General features: G+C 39.3%; 1 protein-coding gene across 2 annotated transcripts in view; it reads right to left on the bottom strand.

Moving 5' to 3' along the window:
- The window catches only part of MAPK6 (mitogen-activated protein kinase 6), a 54,264-nt gene that overhangs the window by 18,731 nt on the left and 15,383 nt on the right, over window positions 1–20,150 (bottom strand). For both annotated transcript variants that reach the window (XM_049902973.1, XM_049902972.1), the window contains exons 2-3: window positions 10,495–11,682; window positions 3,302–3,446 (exon numbers count right to left, since the gene is read on the bottom strand). In XM_049902973.1, the coding sequence (XP_049758930.1) occupies window positions 3,302–3,446; window positions 10,495–11,049 (700 nt within the window). In that variant the 5' untranslated portion in view covers window positions 11,050–11,682. The remainder of the gene's footprint in view (window positions 1–3,301; window positions 3,447–10,494; window positions 11,683–20,150) is intronic.

Genomic DNA, 20,150 nt, shown 5'->3' with positions numbered 1-20,150 from the left:
CTTCAATCTTTTCTCTGTTTATCGTGATGTTGCTCATTAAGCAAAAAGGAGAGGAGCCTGGGTGGAACAAGTGGTTTGCAATTGGCTGTTAACCTAAAGGCTGGCTGTTCAAACCCACCCTGTGGCTCCACAAAACAAAAGGCCTGGTGATCTGCTCCTGTAAAGATTATAGCCAAGAAGACCCTATAGAGCAGTTCTTCTCTGTCACACACACAGTTGCTATGAGTAGGGGGCCGACTCAACGGCAGCTCACAGCAACAACAATGAATGATAGTAAAAATGAAAACAAGTATAACCTAAAAAAAATAAAATGACAACCCACAGAACGGAATAAAATATTTGCAGATCATATATCTGATAATGGATTTGCATGCAGAATATATAAAGAACTCTAATAATTCTATATTTAAGACAAATATAATCCAATTTAAAAAATGGGCAACATATCTGGATATACATTTCTCCAGAGAAGATATACAGATGGCCAATAAATATATGAAAAGATGCTCAACACCATTAGTCATTAGAGAAATGGAAATCAAACCCACAAAAGATACCACTTCACACATGCTTGGATGGCTATACTCAAAAAGACAGACAATAGTAAGTGTTGAGGAAAATCTGCAGAAACTGGAACCTTCATTGGTGGGAAAGGAGTGCTTGGGATAACTGTGTGGCATTTTTTCCAAAAAGTTAAACTAGAGTTACCATATGACCCAGCAATTCCACTCCTAAGTATACATACACAAGGGAACTGAAAACATGTTCACACAAAACTTGTACACAAATGTTCACAGAAGCATTATTCAGAATAGCTAAAAATTGGAAACAACTCAAATGTCCATCAACTGACTAATGGATAAACAAAATGTGGTATATCCATACAGTAGAATATTTGGCCATAAAAAGGAATGAAGTACTGATACATGCTACAACATGGATGAATCTTGAAAATATTATGCTAAGTGAAAGAAGCACATCACAAAAGGCCACATACTGCATGATTTCATTTATATGAAATGTCCAGAATAGACATCTACTGAGACAGGATATTAAGTATTGCTACAAAGTATATTAGTTATTGCTAGAAGGTGGCGGAAGGAGGAGATGGGACGTGAAGTGACTGCTAATGGCTCCAGGGTTTCTTTTGAGGGGACAAAAATGTTTTAAATTAGATTGTGGTAACTGCTGCACAACACTGTAAATACACTAAAAAATACTGAACTGTTAAATTCATTTTAAATGGGTGAAGTACATGGCACATGAATCATATCTCAAAAAAACTGTTTTTAAAAAAGGGTCTTTTGGTTTTCTCTTTGCTTATCACTCATTTTGGAGGGGGGAAGCCAGCTACCATACTGAGAAAACACTCAAGCAGTCCTATGGAAAGGCCCACGTGGTGAGGAACTGAGGCCTCTGGCTAATGGTCATGTAAGTCAGCTATCTTAGAAGTGGATCTTCCAGTTCCAATCAAGCCTTCAAATGACTGCAGCCGTACCCAACATTTTAGGGCTGAGAGAACCTGAGGTAAAATAAAACCATGTAGCTAAGCCACTCCCAAATTCCTAACCCACAGAAACTGTGAGATAATAAATATGTGCTGTTTAAGTCACTAAGTTTTAGGGTAATATGCAGCAACAAATAATAATTATTTTATATATGCCAAAAGGGATGAGAATATGAATGTAACTTCTAATCACAATATTGTTCCTAGGAAAAATTCAGTCAACTTAACCATTTAGTTTCCAGGAATCACTGGTATTTTCTCATAACTTTCTAAATTGAAACCCTATCACTATCACATATCATGAAAGAAATTTCCAAGAAGTACAGAGAAAATATTGTAAGGATTGGTTAATGTTACGTAAGCTGGACAGTGTAACAAGTATCGACATTAAAAAAATGTTTAAGGGCATTTATGCACACTGCCTTTTCTTCATCAATGCTCTCCTCTATGTACCTTTCTTTTATTAATCTTTCTTTTGTACACAGACTGCCCCACTCCCTTGCTTTTGCTCTTAACACAATCTGGGTTGTGTTGATGAGAAGGCCACTCTGAAAACTGGTCAGAGAGAAAAGAAAGTCATGTCAAAAGAGAAGAAAGGTCCTAAATCACCATCAAGTCACTTCCCTAACTCAAAAATCTCCCAACACCAGTTACCATCAAGTCAACTCTGATTAATGGCAACCCAAAGTGTGTCAGAGGAGAACTGAACTGTGCTCCATAGGACTTCCAAAGGCTGATTTTTTGGAAGTGGATCGCCACGCATTTCTTCTAAGGTGCCTCTGGGCTGATTTAAACCTCCAAACTTTTGGTTAGGAGTTGAGCACGTTAGCCATTTGCACCACCCAGGGACTCCCACAATTCTTCGGTACCCCACTATTTCCTAGTTTTTCAAATGGAGACTCCTCTGCCTACTTTCTCAGAATTACCATTCTGGCTTCATCTTAGCTAGCCGTAAGTATCTTTAATATTAACCTTGCTTTCATCAAACTTTTCTCACTCATTTCATAGATACACCAGGATCATGCTTTTATTTATATGGTACCTTTAGATAAATACCACTTTTTCTCCTTTTCCCTGTATCAAAATTCTTCACTATTCCTATGTAGTGGAAGTTCTTTTGACTCCATTATGCCTTCCATTCTAGCCATCACTGATATTTCCTCTCTAAGCTTATGGCTCTTACAGTCTAAACTAAATAGTTTTACACAAACTCGTACTTTGCTTCATCTCTTCCCATCTTGGTTAAGCTTACTCTTTCACAATTCCTTAAGACTCCTTCACAGCACCAAACCCAGAAAAAAATTACTTGTTTGGTTGTTTCTGAAAGATCACAGCAGTGAGATGACAGGATATGGAAGTTTGAGCATCCACCCAGGAGTGATAGATGGCCAAGAGAATGGGTTCTCAACAATAAAAAATTTCACAGGAAGTGACTAACACTGACAACACCATACAACCCAGGTATTGTTTAACACAGATTATCAACTTGTTTAACACAGATTACCAACAAGTATTACGGATCCACAAAACAGGAAATTATGTTTATGAAATAAGATGCCATATAAAAAAAAAAACTAGACTTGTGACTAAATTAAATGACCAAATCAGTAAATATCTGATTAAGTTTTATAAACTTTTTAAATAGTAAAATGCGATATTTTCATTTTAATATTCCAGACTACAATACATTGTTTTAAATCTTATACAGATCTTGCTTCATAGACACGTGCAAAATTATGCCTCTTTGGGACAACTTAATTTTTTTCCCACATAATATATTTTTAAATTTCTAACCTGCAAAGAGGGTTTTACCGGTCAGCATTTCAGCGAAGATGCAGCCTGCAGCCCACATGTCAATGGCTTTAGTATAATTATTAGGTGAAAGTAAAAGACGTGGAGATCTGTACCATTTAGTAACCAATCCTTCAGAAAGGTGACCCTAAAAAACAAACAAAAAACGTATTTTAATTTAGCCAAAGAATAGTATATAACACTTGATTCATTAAAGAATCCTTAATCTAAAAACACAGTAATTGTGAAATCCTAAAACAAGACTGTTGATTTCTAAGCCTGTTTTCAAGGCTTATGTACTTTTTGAGGCTGAACGCAGTTAAACTCTCCCTGGGATGGATGTATCATCTGTAAGATGACAGTCACATGACCAAAATGCATTGTAAGAATTTAGTGTTAACTGTAGGCCATGCATTCAAAACACACTTCAGAAGAGGACCTAGAAGGAGCAGACATTCTTTAGGTATGTGGGAGAAGGATAGGGAAGAGCACCAGAGATGCAACTTATCCACAGTGTGAACCACCTTACTGACAACCCAGGGTACCTGGCTCTATTATATAGCTCATTCCTAACCAATCTATTTTAATACTTTATAGAGTAATTGACAAAAATACTTACACATATATTGAATCATTTAATCCTGAAAACACCCTGAGAAATCATGAGGGTAGATATTAACTCCATTTTACAGGTGTAATAACACTTAGGGAGCGCCCTGGTGGCGTACTGGTTAAGAGCTTGGCTGCTACCCAAAAGGCTGGCAGTTCAAATCCACCAGCCGCTCCTTAGAAACCCGATGGGGCAATTCTACTCTGTCCTGTAGGGTCACTGTGAGTCGGAACTGACTTGACAGCAATGGGTTTGATTTTTTGGTTTTAATAACACTGAGATAGATTAAGGGATATGTTTAAGGTCATATAGCTAGTTAGATGTAGAAATGAAACACAATTTTAGATAGTGTAACTCTTAGCTCAGTGTTCTATCCACTATGCCTTATTGTTACCCATAAAAAGGGTGCAGTCAACACAAACTCCAGAAGATAGGCGAAATAACTGGGATTGTCTAAAAATTACAAATAAACCAATTAAAAAATGGGCAAAGGAAATAGACACTTCACAAAGAAGACATTAAAGCTGCCAACAGACACATGAGGAAAAGCTCAAGATCACTAGCCATTAGAGAAATGCAAATCAAAACCACAATGAGATACCATCTCATACTGACATTACTGGCACGAATCAAAAAAACAGGAAATAACACGTGTTGGAGAAGCTGCGGGAGATAGAACTCGTATGCACTGCTGGTGGGAATGCAAAATGATACAACCATTTTAGAAAACAATATGGCGCTTACTTAGAAAGCTAGAAATAGAAATACCACTGGATCCACCAATCCCACTTCTAGGAATAGATCCTAGAGAAGTCAGAGTCGTCACATGAATAGACCTATGCACGCCCATGTTCACTGCAGCATTGTTCACAATAGCAAAAAGGTGGAAGCAACCTAGATGCCCATCAACAGGTGAATAGATAAACTATGGCACATACACACAATGGAGTATATGCAACAATGAAGATCGAAGATCAATCTGTGAAGCATCTCATAACATGGATGAATCCGGAGGGCATTATGCTGAGTGAAATAAGTCAATCATAAAAGCACAAATGCTGTATGAGACCACTACTGTAAAAACTCATGAAAAGGTTTCCACACAAAAAGAAATAATTTTTGATGGTTATGAGGGAGGAGAGGGATGGGGATGGCAAAAAACTAAATAGACAGTAGGTAAGTGGTAACTTTGGTGAAGGGTAAGACAGTACACAATACTGGGGAAGCCAACACAGGTATAAGACAAGGTCATGGAAGCTACCAAACACACTGAAACTCTCCGAGGGACCAGATTGCTGGGCTGAGGGCTCTGGGGACCATGGTCTCAGTGAACATCTACCTCAACTGGCATAATATAGTTTATAAAGAAAATGGTCTACATTCTACTTTGGTGAATAGCATCTAGGGTCTTAAAAACTTGTGAGTGGCTATCTAAGATACTCCACTGGTCTCACCCATTGCTTCGGGAGCAATGAAGAATGAAGAAAACTAAAGATACAAGGGAAAAATAAGTCCAAAGGACTAATGGACCACACCTACCATGGCCTCCACCAGGCTGAGCCCAGTACAGCTAGATGATGCCCAGCTACCACCGAGTGCTCTGACAGGGATCACAATAGAGGATCCTGGACAGAGCTAGAGAAAAATGCAGAACAAAATTCTAACTCACGAAAAAAGACCAGACTTACTGGTCTGACAGAGACTGGAGAAACCCTGAGAGTATGGCCCCCAGACACCCTTTTAGCTCAGTAATGAAATCACTCCTGAGGTTCACTCTTTAGCCAAAGATTAGAGAGGCCCACAAAACAAAATGAGACCAAAGGGGCACAACAGCCCAGGGGCAAGGACTAGAAGGCAGGAGGGGATAGGAAAGCTGGTAGTAGGGAATCCAGGGTCAAGAAGGGAGTGTTGACATGTCGTGGGGTTGCTAACTAATGTCATAAAACAATATGTGTACTAACTGTTTAATGAGAAACTAGTTTGCTGTGTAAACTTTAATCGAAAGTACAATAAAAAAATTAAAAAAAAAGGATGTAGTCATCCATTTCATTTTAATACTTAATTTCTATGTTAAAGTTTTTAAAATATTAAGATATACTTAATGTGAGATGATTCATATGAGTCAAGGTTTTTTCTTCTAGCTTGTTTGCTGTTTTAGACTCATTATAGGAAGTCAAGGTCCCTAGGTGATACAAAAGGTTTGCACTCCACTGCTAACCTAAGCGTTGGCAGTTCAAACCCACCCAGCAGTACCACAAAAGAAAAGGCCTGGAGATCTGCTTCTGTTAAGAGTATAGCCGAGAACATCCTACAGATCAGTTCTACTCTGCAACTTGCAGGGTTGCCATGAGTCGCAATCAACTCAACAGCAACTAGCAAAAACATGGGAAGTGAAGTAAGCAGGACTCCCAAGGTTCGCTACAACCAAAGCTGCTACATTTTTATATTTTAAACGTCAGGGTACCAGCTAAGATTTCATTTGAAAACTAAAAGACCAGGGTCCTGCTTGAAAAATATTATTAAATTCTTATTCAAAGGTAGGTTGTAACCCTGAGAGAAAGTTGCTATAAATCCTTTTAACTAATTTTTACTGCCTATTTTATCTTTATGGCAATTTAGATTTCAAATTAAATTGTTGTTGTTGTTAGGTGCCATCAAGTTGGTTCTGACTCATAGCGACCCTATGCACAACAGAAGGAAACACTGCCTGATCCTGCACCATCCTTACAATCGTTGCTATGCTTGAGCTCATTATCCCAGCCACTGTGTCAATCCACCTCGTTGAGGGTATACCTCTTTTCCACTGACCCTGTACTCTACCAAGCATGATGTCCTCCTCCAGGGACTGATCCCTCCTGACAACATGTCCAAAGTATGTAAGACGCAGTCTCACCATCCCTGCTTCTAAGGAGCATTCTGGTTGTACTTCTTCTAAGACAGGTTTGTTCGTTCTTTTGGCAGTCCATGGTATGTTCAATATTCTTTGCCAACACCACAATTCAAAGGCGTCAATTCTTCTTCGGTCTTCCTTATTCACTGTCCAGCTTTCACATGGATATGATGCAGTTGAAAATACTATGGCTTGGGTCAGGTGTACCTTAGTCTTCAAGGTGTGACATCCCTGCTTTTCAACATTTTAAAGAGGTCTCTTGCAGCAGATTTACCCAATGCAATGCATCTTTTGATTTCTTGACTGTTGCTTCCGTGGCTGTTGACTGTGGATCCAAGTAAAATGAAATCCTTGACAACTTCAACATTGTCTCCGTTTATCATGATGTTGCCCATTGGTCCAGTTTTGAGGATTTTTGTTTTCTTTATGCTGAAGTGCAATCCATACTGAAAGCTGTGGTCTTGGATCTTCATTAGTAAGTGCTTCAAGTCCTCTTCCCTTTCAGCAAGCAAGGTTGTGTCATCTGCATAACGCAGGTTGTTAATGAGTCTTCCTCCAATCCTGATGCCCCATTCTTCTTCATGCAGTCCAGCTTCTGGTATTATTTGCTCAGCATACAGATTGAATAGGTATGGTGAGAGGATACAACCCTGACGCACACCATTTCTGACTTTAATCCAATCAGTATCCCCTTGTTCTGTCTGAACAGCTGCCTCTTGATCTAAGTAAAGGTTCCTCATGAGCACAATCAAGTGTTCTGGAATTCCCATTCTTCGCATAATTTGTTACGATCCGCACGCTCAAATACCTTTGCATAGTCAATAAAACACAGATAAACATCCTTCTGGTATTCTCTGCTTTCAGCCAGGATCCATCTGACATCAGCAACAATATCCCTGGTTCCACGCCCTCTTCTGAAACTGGCCTGAATTTCTGGCAGTTCCCTGTTGATATACTGCTGCAGCCGTTTTGGAATGATCTTCAGCAAAATTTTGCTTGTGTGTGATATTAATGATATAGTTCTATAATTTCCACATTCGGTTGGATCACCTTTCTTGGGAATAGGCATAAGTATGGATCTCTTCCAGTCAGTTGGCCAGGAAGCTGTCTTCCTTATTTCTTGGCACAGACGAGTGAGCACCTCCAGCGCTGCATCTGTTTGTTGAAACATCTCGATACTCCGTCAATTCCTGAAGCCCTGTTCTTCACCTATGCCTTCCGAGCAGCTTGGACTTCTTCCCTTCAGTACCATCAGTTCCGGATCATATGCCACCTCTTGAAATGGTTGAACATCGACTAATTCTTTTTGGTATTCCTTCTGTGTATTCCTCCCATCTTCTTTTCATGTTTCCTGCATTGTTTAATATCTTCCCCATAGAATTCTTCACTATTGCAATGCGAGGCTTGAATTTTTTCTTCAGCTCTTTCAGCTTGAGAAACACAGAACATGTTCTTCCCTTTTGGTTTTCTATCTCCAGCTCTTTGTACATGTCATTGTAATACTTTACTGTCTTCTCGATCTGCCCTTTGAAATCTTCAGTTCAGTTCTTTTACCTCATTATTTCTTCATTTTGATTTATCTGCTCGATGTTCATGAACAAGTTTCAGAGACTCCTCTGACATCCATCTTAGTCTTTTCTTTCTTTCCTGTCTTTTCAATGACCTCTTGTTTTCTTCACGGATGATGTCCTTGATGTCATTCCACCACTCATCTGGTCTTGGTCCTTAGTGTTCAACACATCAAATCCATCCTTGAGATGGTCTCTAAATTCAGGTAGGATATACTCAAGGTCATATTTTGGCTCTCATGGACTTGCTCTGATTTCTTTCAGTTTCAGCTTGAACTTGCATATGAGCAATTGATGGTCTGTTCCACAGTCAGCCCCTGATCTTGTTCTGAATGATGATATTGAGCTTTGCCATCGTCTCTTTCCACAGATGTAGTCAATCTGATTTCTGTGTGTTCCATCTGGTGAGGTCCATGTGTATAGTCGTCGTTCATGTTGGTAAAAGAAGGTATCTGCAATGAAGTCGTTGGTCTTGCAAAATTCTATCATGCTATCTTCGGCATTGTTTCTATCACCAAGACCATATTTTCCAACTATCAATCCTTCTTCGTTTCCAGCTTTCACATTCCAATCACCAATAATTATCAATGCATCCTCAACGTATGTTCGATAGAGTTCAGACTGCAGCAGCTGATAAAAATCTTTAACTTCATCATCTTTGGCCTCAGTGGTTGGTGCCTAAATTTGAATAACTGTCGTATTAACTGGTTTTCCTTGTAGGTGTATGGATATTATGCTATCACTGACGGTGTTGTACTTCAGGATGGATCTTAAAATGTTCTTTTTGATGCTGAATGTAACACCATTCCTCTTCAAGCTGTTATTCCCTGCATAGTAGGCTGTATGACTGTCTGATTCAAAACGGCTAATACTGGTCTACTTCAGCTCACTAATGCCTAGGGTATCGATGTTTATATGTTCCATTTCATTTCTGACGATTTCCAATTTTCCTAGATTCATACTTCATACATTCCAGGTTCTGATTATTAATGGATGTTTGCAGCTGTTTCTTCTCATTCTGAGTTGTCCCACATCAGGAAATGAAGGTTCCGAAAGCTTTACTCCATCTACATCATTAAGGTCGACTCTAAGGAGACAGTTCTTCTCCAGTCGTCTTCTGAGTGCCTTCCAACCTGGGGGGCTCATCTTCTGGCACTATATCAATGTTCTGCTGCTATTCATAAGGTTTTCAATGCCTAATGCTTTTCAGAAGTAGACCGCCGGGTCCTTCTTCCTAGTCTTAGTCTGGAAGCTCAGCTGAAACCTGACCTCCATGGGTGACCCTGCTGGTATCTAAATACCGGTGGCATAGCTTTCAGCATCACAGCAACATGCAAGCCCCGACAGTACAACAAACTGACAGACACACATGGGGGAATGTTAAATTAGGTTTGCTTAAAGAACGTATATCTGAACAGTATACACCCACTCTTCACTTATAGACATGGTTAGGTTCCAAAGACCAGGTCATTATGTGAAAATTGGCATCATGCAAAAACAGAGGATGATCACATCAGATCACAAAATGGAGGATGAATACATCATTACATTGCTGCTAAGTTACATTACATAACTGCCAAACCACTGAGAATCATAGCCCAGCCAAGCTGACACATAACCATCACATCCAGTGTTACTCTTGCCTTGTGCCTTGGCATCTGTTACTGCCAGATGTACGTTGTTAGCGCACAAAATAGTTGGAGAGTAGATTTTATTACTAACGTGATAAATGCGAAATGTCAGATGAGACAGTCTGTAAGTGATGAGTAGGTATAGACTCAAAAGAGATTGAAAATCTACCTTCAGATTGGACCACATTTATGCCTCAAACAGATAAAACATATCCCACTCTTAAATAACTATAGGAGAATTCCAGTATTTTTCACCAAATCATTATAATAACTTCTGTATACAGTTTTGGGAATTTGTATGTAATTAGGATCTCACTCCATCTTTGTTTCAAACACAGGGAGATTGTGAAAGAAAGTAGATCTGTATCAGATAGTAATGTAAAGTTTAATACGATTGACAAAAAAAATTCTGAAACGAAATACAAAGGACATACGAGTAACTATGCTTGGCGATGTGTACCAGTTTAAAGGCTTGTCTCAGATGGCTTTACACATACCTTATGTGAATAATGAGGATCCATGATCCGTGCAAGACCAAAGTCACCTATCTTCAGCACCAAGTCTTCAGTATTAATGAAAAGATTAGCTGGTTTGAGATCTCTGTGCAGTACGTTTGCAGAGTGAATATACTTGAGCCCACGTAGCAGCTGATACATGAAAAGCCTGGCATGCTCCTCCAGTAAAGGGCCCTGCTCCAGCACATTAGCCAAGTCTGTCTCCATGTACTCCTGAACAATGTAAACACTGTTCAGTTCGGTTAAAAAGCCCACATCGTCTGTTAACTGGTTTCCACTGGGACCAAGAATTTCAAACACTTTCACAATGTTATCATGGTCTAGTCTTCTAATAATTTTGATTTCACGTAGAGCATGTTTGACACTCTGGGGATCAGTAAGGACAATTTTCTTGATGGCTACTCTTTTGTCACAGTCATTGTCTACAGCAGAAAAAACCAAGCCATTGCCTCCACAACCCAATGGTTTTAAGTCCATATACCTAGAGCCCAGTTCAAAACCATGAATGTTCATGAGACTTTCAAATTTCTCCGCCATTTTGAAACCCCCACTATTGCCTTTTCCTTACAAACTGTTGAACTTGTGTAAACAAGGAAGAAAACAGGCATTAAAGGAAAAGATCTTTCAAAAAGGGAGAAGAAAAATAATTTTGCTTCCAAAGCAAGATGGTTTCTTGATGTTCATTGCATATGCCAACCAGGCCCGTTGCGTTCCCCTTAGATTTAAAAGCTCAAAAAGCTCTACTCATACTGAGAATTAAAAAGATTGCAGTACTCATAGCTCAAGAAAGGGGCAGCAACTCTGCAGACATTTAAAGAAAACACTCAAGAAACTCAAACGGAATGAAATGACATACTATGCACTCAGATTTACTGTGCTAAACGATTTAACATTTAACAAAAATGTGAATAAATATGCACACAACAGGCTTCTATGAACATTCTCCTCACAGTGCAGATACATTCAGTGTTGGACTGGTCCTGAGCAGCATCTTTTTAAGGTGCTGGTAAGCACTATTTCCGTTTTGCTTCTTTTCTTCCTTTGTTGCTATATATTTCAACAGGAAGCCCTGGTAGCTGTTGGTTAACAGATGTCTTTTATTAGTGATCAGGTGGTTCCACCTCACCACAATCACAATCAAAGCTACCGTCCATCTTACTCTGATACAACCTAGGGGATGATAAAAAGAAGGAAGAGTCACAACTGCAGGAAATGTACTTTTTCTTCAACTTTATAAAATGTCATGAATGCAAACAATTTATTAGATATATTAGTTACCACATAAAAAACATGCCAAGAATTGTGCATTTAGCTATAAACTACTACTGTTATATTAAACTTATTTATACTCCTTAGGTGAAAATATTACCCTTAATCGAAAATAGTTATTCATGTTGAAAGCAACTCATACGTTTACCCAGGCTCTAGACCTCACCTCACTAGATTCTTTTTAACAGTTAGACCCATCACGTTGTATCATTTCTTAAGTACAGGGAGGGTTTATAACATTTTTACAGAACCCTTTAGAATTTTTTGAGGGGTAAAATTTAGTAACATTTCTCTAAAAGAACATTTAATAATCCTGCAATGTGTTAGTCAATTTATTGAAGAATATGATTTTTTATTAAGCATGCCTATCAATACCCAATGAACAAATATCTAACAGTACAAATGAGATAAATGTGCAGAGCATGCTCCTCAATTAATAAAAGAGTGAGCCTGAACAGTGAATAAACCTATGAAAAGGTGTTTAATGTCACTGGTAGCCAGAAGAATCAAATTACCTCAGGAAGATAACATTTCAGTTTGGAAAAACATTTTTAGAACTTGTTATGTCAAGTTTGAGGAGGAATGCAGAAAAATAGAAACTTATACAAATACTGGTGGGAATTTAAATTAGTAAAAGAACTTCAAAGAGCAACTTGGCATAAATAAGTAAATAGATACCCTATTTTATATCCTGGCAATTTTTCTTCAAGGTATACTCCCTAGGTAAATGCTTGCAAATGAACATACAAATGTTTTTCTTCTCTTTTTCTGTAATTGCAAAAAATTACAAACTTTCTAAACTTTCAACAACAGAATAGACAATGAGTTACATTCATTTGAATAATGAACTAAGGCACATAACTTATACTATACCCCAACCTCTAATATTCTAAGATCACAAATTATCCAATACATATTCATAGTTTAAAATATTTATATAGTTCTTATTCATATAAAACACGAGTGCAGTCATTCATTCATTCAACAAGTATTTAACAAGCCCCTACCTACAGTGTTACTGATATATCAGATAATGTTCTTGGTGTGGGGATATAGACAAAAATCCCTCCCCCTTATGGAGCTCATGCTGTAGTAGGGGAAGAGTGGCAAACAAATAAGCAAAATATGCAGATATCTGATGACAACAAATGCTATGGAGAAAAATGAAGCAGGAAAGGGCTGGGTAGGAAGGTGGTTGGGGAAAACCTCTCTGACAAAGTGGTACTGGAGAAAACGCTAAAGGTTTCGGAAAGTCAGGGAATGCATGGGCCACAGGGATGCCAGGTGGGAAAAGTGTTTCAGACAGGACTAGCCACTGAAGGGGGTGTGTGTCTCATGTTCAAGAACCAAGAAGGATGCCAGTGTAGTATCTCATTTAAGTGTCTAAGAATATAAAGACAATACAGCATCACTCTCAAATGGGAAGGTTTCTGTTGCTGATTTTTGATCTAGAAGCTGGTACAGGTGTATATACAGTATTATTTTCTGATTGAGTCTAATGGGATTGGGAATAAGATATAGTATAACATTATTCAAAGAGTTAATCGACTCGACGGCACTGGGTTTTTTTTTTTTAATCATTTAAAGGCAAGGATAAACTATGTCAGATTATGAAATAAAGCAGCTTATTCTGAACTTGACTTGAAGGTGTGATGACTTTCAAACACCTTGAGATGTTTCAAAAGACTGCTAGGCCTCTCTAACATCAGCTGTGCAGTACAGAGGGGTGGCTTTCTGCACAGCAGGGAATCTGTCTTTACCCGTGCCTGATTTGCCCTCTTACATACTGCACATGTGGAAATGCAAGTTTGTGGGAAATGTAGTAAAAGGAACCACATTTGCCTCAAACTGAGCAAACGTTCAATTTTAACAAATGCACAAATGTTAAAAATGTGCGAAAGAGAAAACTGAGGATATTGGTAACACAGAAGTTGTAAGTAAATAAATGTTCCCTATGACAATTTTATTTAATAAAAATGTATACTCATTATCCCTTAGTTCTTTCAATAAATATATGAGTGCTTCTTGTAAAGGACATTAATAGCATAACAGCTTTCTCTGATTTACTATTAAAGAAATGGTTTCTTCTGTTTGCAAGTTTTTGCCTGGTTCTCAGAAGGCAGACCAAAAAAAAAAGCAGACTCCTCAAAATTCTGTAGTTTACCAGTCTATTTGTAGTAAAACATTAAAAAAGTTAAAAGTCTGCACTAAATAAACTTTTCAGTTAAAAAATACTTCAGATTTTTAAAGGGCTTTAAATAATACTGCATATTCATGTTTTCAATTTTTACAGTTTGATATTTCCTATTCCCCAGCAAATACTCTAGAAAAACAGTATTTTTCAAAGGCTCCAATATTTCTGAAATTTTGCATTTCTAGACTCCACCTGAAATAGAATGCTTGTTCAAATCCACCTTCTTCTAGCAACCCCTTAAAACTCAGTCAACTTTTAAGTTTTTGATAAATTTACATTTTTAAATCAGTTCTATAGACTCAAACTGAAACAACAGTAAAATCTCTTTTGTTCTCTCTTAAGCTTCAATTTCACTAATAACAGCAATAATGTTCAGGTACTTTTAAATAATGCTTTGCCAAAAACGGCACCACTAGTACCTGACAGAATAGCACTATAGTACAAATTGCAACGAGATTATTATAGGTAGCCACAAGAATGAGGGATTCCTTACTGAATTCCTCCTTCTATATCTGCCACAATAAATTTTGGTCAAGAACGAAACACACCACAACCCAGAAACAATTACAGTGATGAAAACCCCTACCAGAAATCTCAATGACTGGTCAACATGGGTAAAGAGTGGGTAAAAATTCACATTGGGGAAGGTAAGGAGCTTGTGCCTAGGCTGAGAACTGTGGAGTCCTCATTATGTACTCAGATGATCAAGACTGTATCAGAATCTTTCCAGAAATACGAGACCACTCTAAAGTGAGACCAAACCAAACCAAACCCATTGCCATAGAGTTGATTTTGACTCACAGCAACCCTATAGGACAGAGCAGAACTGCCCCATAGGGTTTCCAAGGTTGAAATCTTTATGGAAGCAGACTGCCACATCTTTCTCCCACAAAGCAGAGGTGGGTTTAAACTGCCAAGTGCTTAACCACTGCACTCCAAGGGCTCCTCCTAAAGCGAGAAGGTAGTATTTATCAAAAAAAAAAAACTGTAATTCCTCTAGAGAGGGTTGTAACAATTAAAAAAAAAAAAAGTTATTTACGAGAGCAGTGCTTTGCCGGTTTATTTTGTTTCACTGCTCTGTGAATAGTATTTTCCAGCATCTTCAACAGCCATTTATACAAAAAGTTACTGGAGCACCTTTTCAACCAGAAGCTTGGAAATTAAGTCCATTTTAATCAGTAAATTGGGGGTAATACTATACCTCTGCATCACAAAGTGGATACACGTAAGTGTTTGCAGCTTGGCCATGGCTCATTCAGCAAGTTATTTTCTAAGTATTACGAGCCAGTCAATATCCCAGGTACTAGGCACCCTGGTGGCACACTGGTTAAGAGCCCAGGCTGCTAACCAAAAAGTCAGCAGTTAGAATTCACCAGCTGCTCCTTCGAAACTCTATGGGGCAGTTCTACTCTGTCCTACAGGGTCACTATGAGTCAAAATCAACTCCATGGCAACAGGTTTGGTATTCTGGTTTTAGGGAGTAGGAATCAATTTGATGGTGACAGGCTTGGTTTTGGTTTAGGCCTCCCTGGGTGGCACAAACAGTTACGCACTCAACTACTAGCTGAAACGTTGGTGGTTTGAACCCACACAGAGGCACCTCAGAAGACAGGCCTGGCAATCTGCTTCAGAAAAGTCACACAGCATTAAAGACTGTATGGAGCACAGTTCTACACTGATACACATGGGATTGTCATGAGTCGGAATTGACCTGACTGCAACTAACAGCAACAGGGATTAAAATGTTGAGCAAAAATAGATGTGGGCCCTTGCTGTCATGGAGTTTCCCTGTTTACAACAGGGAACAAGGAACATTAGGGAGGTCAGGGTGTGTGCCTCTGGCAGCCATAAAAAAGCTGAGGCCTTCTGTGCTTACTCTTAGTGACCTTAGAGAAAAAAAAGTTTCCCCATTATCACCTTGACCCTTACAGCAGTCAAATTCCAAATCTTGATCTCTCCAACCAATTCCTCAGCCAAAGGAAGGCATGCAGGTACAACCAAACTGGACCAGCAGACTACTGGTCATGGCAACCTCCAACCACATCAGTAACCTCTACCAATGTCACATTTACACCATTTTCTCCATCACCTTCCTGTTCAGAGCTTAGATTCAGGAAAGAACTAGGGTTCCTTATTCCTTTGGCACTTCCGTCACACTTCAAGAGAGCAAAAGGAACACTAAGACAGTAACTTAAACTACCTCTCCCAACATCCTTCCACTTTCTCTGCCCCAAAATAAATGTCATCCATTCTTAACAACCACAGTGCTGATTCTGTGCTGCCTGGAGAGGGATTATTAAGTTTCAGTTAGCTGGGTCAATGCTTTAACAACAATTTGGTAAATAAATTGATTTGCAAGAATGAAGTTGGCTTTATATTTTACCTCGAGCCTTCTTTCAATTGTCTGCCATAACAAGGAAGTAAAAGCTCCCTAGACAGGCCAGGCTGGGCACCCCTTCCCTGGAACTGCCTAGCCAGAACTACCTCCTGGCCTATCTCCATGCCAAAAGAAAGGAAAAAAGGCAGAATACCTTCTTCATTCTGTTCTATCTGCCCCACTCTATAAAACTTGATTTTCTTTTCCTTCTTATCCAGGAATAATTTAGCCTGTGTCAGAAAGGGAGTCTGAATGTGCAAAAAGCAAGTTTGAGAGGTAAGGGTCTTAAAGGTTTTCTGTTTTCCTCTTCCACCATCTGCTCTGCTGCTTATCAGGTTGAATGCTGACACGGGTCATCTGGCCTGCTTACACTCACTAACAGCACCACCCCTCCCCCAATTCTCACCCACTCTTGCTTATTTTGCTCTTGTCCGGAGTCAAGTAATTTGAGTTAACTGGAATCAGCCAGCCACACATCTCCTCAGCCAAGAACCCAGTTGCTTTTGGAAAGACTGAGTTCTACTTATGTTCACCTAGGACTGTCTCCTAACTCTGGCATGGAGAGGTGTTGTTACAGCAAATTCACCTGTCCCTAAGATCAAGTCTCAAGCTACTCATCAAAGCTACTAAATTTCTAGGGCCGAGAAGGCCAAGGGTTACACTTAGCGGCTTGCTCATCTGTATTCTTAACAGAGCCCTTTCTCCTAAACACAGGGTGGTCCTAAGATTGATAAGGGAGTGCTTTCAGGATCTGGACCTCAAGGAAGGTGGCAGTATAAACTAGTATCAGTGAAAGATCTTAGGAATTTTGGGGGGAGGGGGTTCTTAAAACATCAGAGACAAACAGGTTTTTCCTGGGATGGATCAATAACTACTCCCAGCTACAGAGAAAACTTTCAAAGTTAGACAAAGACAGGTGATTATATAGTGGCTAACAAAGTTTTTTTTTTTTTTTTTTTTAACAAAGTATCCAACTTAAAAAACAGACAAACACAACTCCAAACTTCTATTCTGAAATTATCTGAACCCTTGCCTAAATACATTTTAACATTAGGGGTTTTCATTTCCCTTGGACTGTTTAAAAAGCCATTATTAAAAAAAAAAAAAAAAGCCATTATGTTTATTTTGTTGCCCATCCCTAGATGGTATTTAATATAGGGTGTATTCATGTTGGAATACCGAAACTTTACCGACCACATAAACTAATTGTCAATGGCCCTCTAAAGACCCTTCCAATTCTGAAGTCTGTGATCCACAAAAGCGAAAAATAAGTCATTTATTTCATTGGGTTTGGTTATAAAGCACTTATGATGGTATGCCCAGAACGGGCAAGATATGATTGAAACTGAAGTATGCTAAACATTAAACAGATAAAATCCCTTCTACAAACTTCTGGCTAGAGGTTTAAAAATAATGATAATAATCTTTCACCCCATTCCCTCTCTTCCAACTGCTCAAGCCCTCATTTCTAAGATTCCTCACCTAACTAACATAAGGAAACACTGGAGCAAATACAGATCAGGACACATATGGCAGCCTCTTTTCCCCAGTGCCAACAGACATCTGAGGATCCCAATCAGATAAAAATATAAACTTTTATAGCAATCGGAATAGGTACCGTAACAAACAGCCCCAAACTCAGTGACTCAGAACAAAGTTTGAAGTCTTGCTCATGCCACATGTCCAACATAGTTGTCATCTAAGCTGTCTAAGAAGCTACCATCTCTACACTTGACACTCAATGTGCCAAAGGGAAAGACGAAGTGGGACTATCTCACTGGCTCCTAAAGCTTCCATTCAAAAATGATAGTTTACTTCTGCTGGTATTTCATTGACCAAAGCAAGTCCCACGGCCACACTTACTTCAAGAGAGTGGGGAAGTGCAATCCCAAAATGGATCCTGAAGCAAAGAGAACCAAGATGTTTTCAACAGCTTTAATTGACTCTTCCATCCATCCATTACATTTTCATCCAACAAAATTGTACTGAATGCTTGCCATGTGCAAGACATCATTTCAAGCATTATGGTACAGACAAGGTCAAAATAATGAAAACAAAACAAAACCCTGACCTTATGGAGCATATATTCCTAGAGCACTGTAATAGATTCCTCCCTCTCCCACTTTTCTTTCTCCTTTCTTCTCTAATAGCATTCTCTTTCCCTAGTCTTTTCTCATCCTTCCCCATTTAATCTAATCCTTCTTCTTCAGGTCTTCCACTCTCATTTTCCAGGGTGCCCTCCTCCTCCCTTTTTTTGTAGCTCTGTTTTAAAATAAAAGATTTGGGATTACGTAGTTTCACCGACGTATTCTGGGCCTAGTACCTGGTACACAGTAGGTACCCTATTCTACTTGATAGTAGGAAGTTTTGGAAAAGTACTACCCTCAATGAAGGAAGGACTTCTTCATGAGAAAACTCAATGAAGATCCTAGATATGTTACTTTCCTTCCCAGGCATTTCCCAGGAGCACCTCATCCTATAGTATACACATAGGTCTGCCAAGAGTATGAAGAAAGCAGTTGATTTCAGCCCATTCATACTGAAAAGTAACAAAAACTCTTAAGCTTTGCTATAGCTGTTTTGTTTTGCTGAGGTAGTAGGGGAGGTATTGTGCCACAGAAATAGTGTCCTATGTAACCGGATGAGCAAAGACTCTATAAAAAAATCTATCAGAGGAGGAGCCAAGCCGGCGGAATAGACAGACGCTTCCGGCGAGCCCTCTTTACAACACAGTTGAAACGAGTACATTTGTGACAAGCTGGGAGTGCTGAGCATCAAAGGCAAGCTTAGACAACGAACTGAGGGGCAGGGAGAGGAAGGGACCGCTCCGAAGTGGAGAGGAGTTACCGGACCTGAATTGCGGGGAGCCCTCAAGCACCATTCCCGGTACAGTGGCGGGGGCGACAGCGGGCTGATACTAGTGTTCGGATGCAGTTTCCTCAGGGAGAAGCAGCCAGCTGCACAGCCTACTCACACCTCCGGAACCTGAGAAGAACAGCGCTCACAGCAAAAGCTAAGTACTTGCATATATTTTACCACGCTCCCACCCCCAAGCCGGCTTCAGTGGCTGAATCCTTGGGCCTGAGATATGCCCTGTTGAGAACCTAGAGCCATCCTCCCGGCCTTGGGGAAGGAAAAAATTTGCAATTTGGGGGAAAAGATAATTTGCTAGCTCCATTAACCAGTGGAGCTCAGGACAGAAGCGGCTCCTGTCCAGGCATAAACCGTCCATGGACCTTGAGCAACTTTCCCTTCTGCATGGACCTTTGTGGGACTATTTCGGGAGAATAGGCCCTTGTTGGCAAACGCTAACCATTTCAGCTGTGTGGTGTAGAGAAAATAGAGAGAGAATTGTTGAAGATTTGTTGGCAGAAAACTTCCCTGATATTGTGAAAGATGAGAAGATATCTATCCAAGATGCTCATCAAACTCCACGTGAGGTGGATCTGAAAAGAAAGTCACCAAGACATATTATAATCAAACTTACCAAAACCAAAGGTAAACAGAGAATTTTAAAAGCACCTAGGGATAAATGAAAAGTCACCTACAAAGCAGAGCCAATAAGAATAAACTCGGACTACTCGGCAGAAACCATGCAGGCAAGAAGGCGATGGAATGACGTATTTTAAAAACTTAGGGAACAAAATTGCCTCCCAAGAATCATATATCCATCAAAACTGTCTCTTAAATTTGAAGGTGAAATTAAGACATTTCCAGATAAACACAAGTTGAGGGAATTCGTAAAAACCAAACCAAAACTACAAGAAATACTAAAGTGAGTTCTTTGGTTAGAAAATC

The sequence above is a fragment of the Elephas maximus genome, chromosome 12 (genome assembly GCF_024166365.1).
Source record: "Elephas maximus indicus isolate mEleMax1 chromosome 12, mEleMax1 primary haplotype, whole genome shotgun sequence".
In the NCBI taxonomy this organism is placed as follows: Eukaryota; Metazoa; Chordata; class Mammalia; order Proboscidea; family Elephantidae; genus Elephas; species Elephas maximus.
The sequence above is the reverse complement of the archived record's forward strand: the minus strand, read 5'-3'. Positions and strand labels throughout refer to the sequence as shown.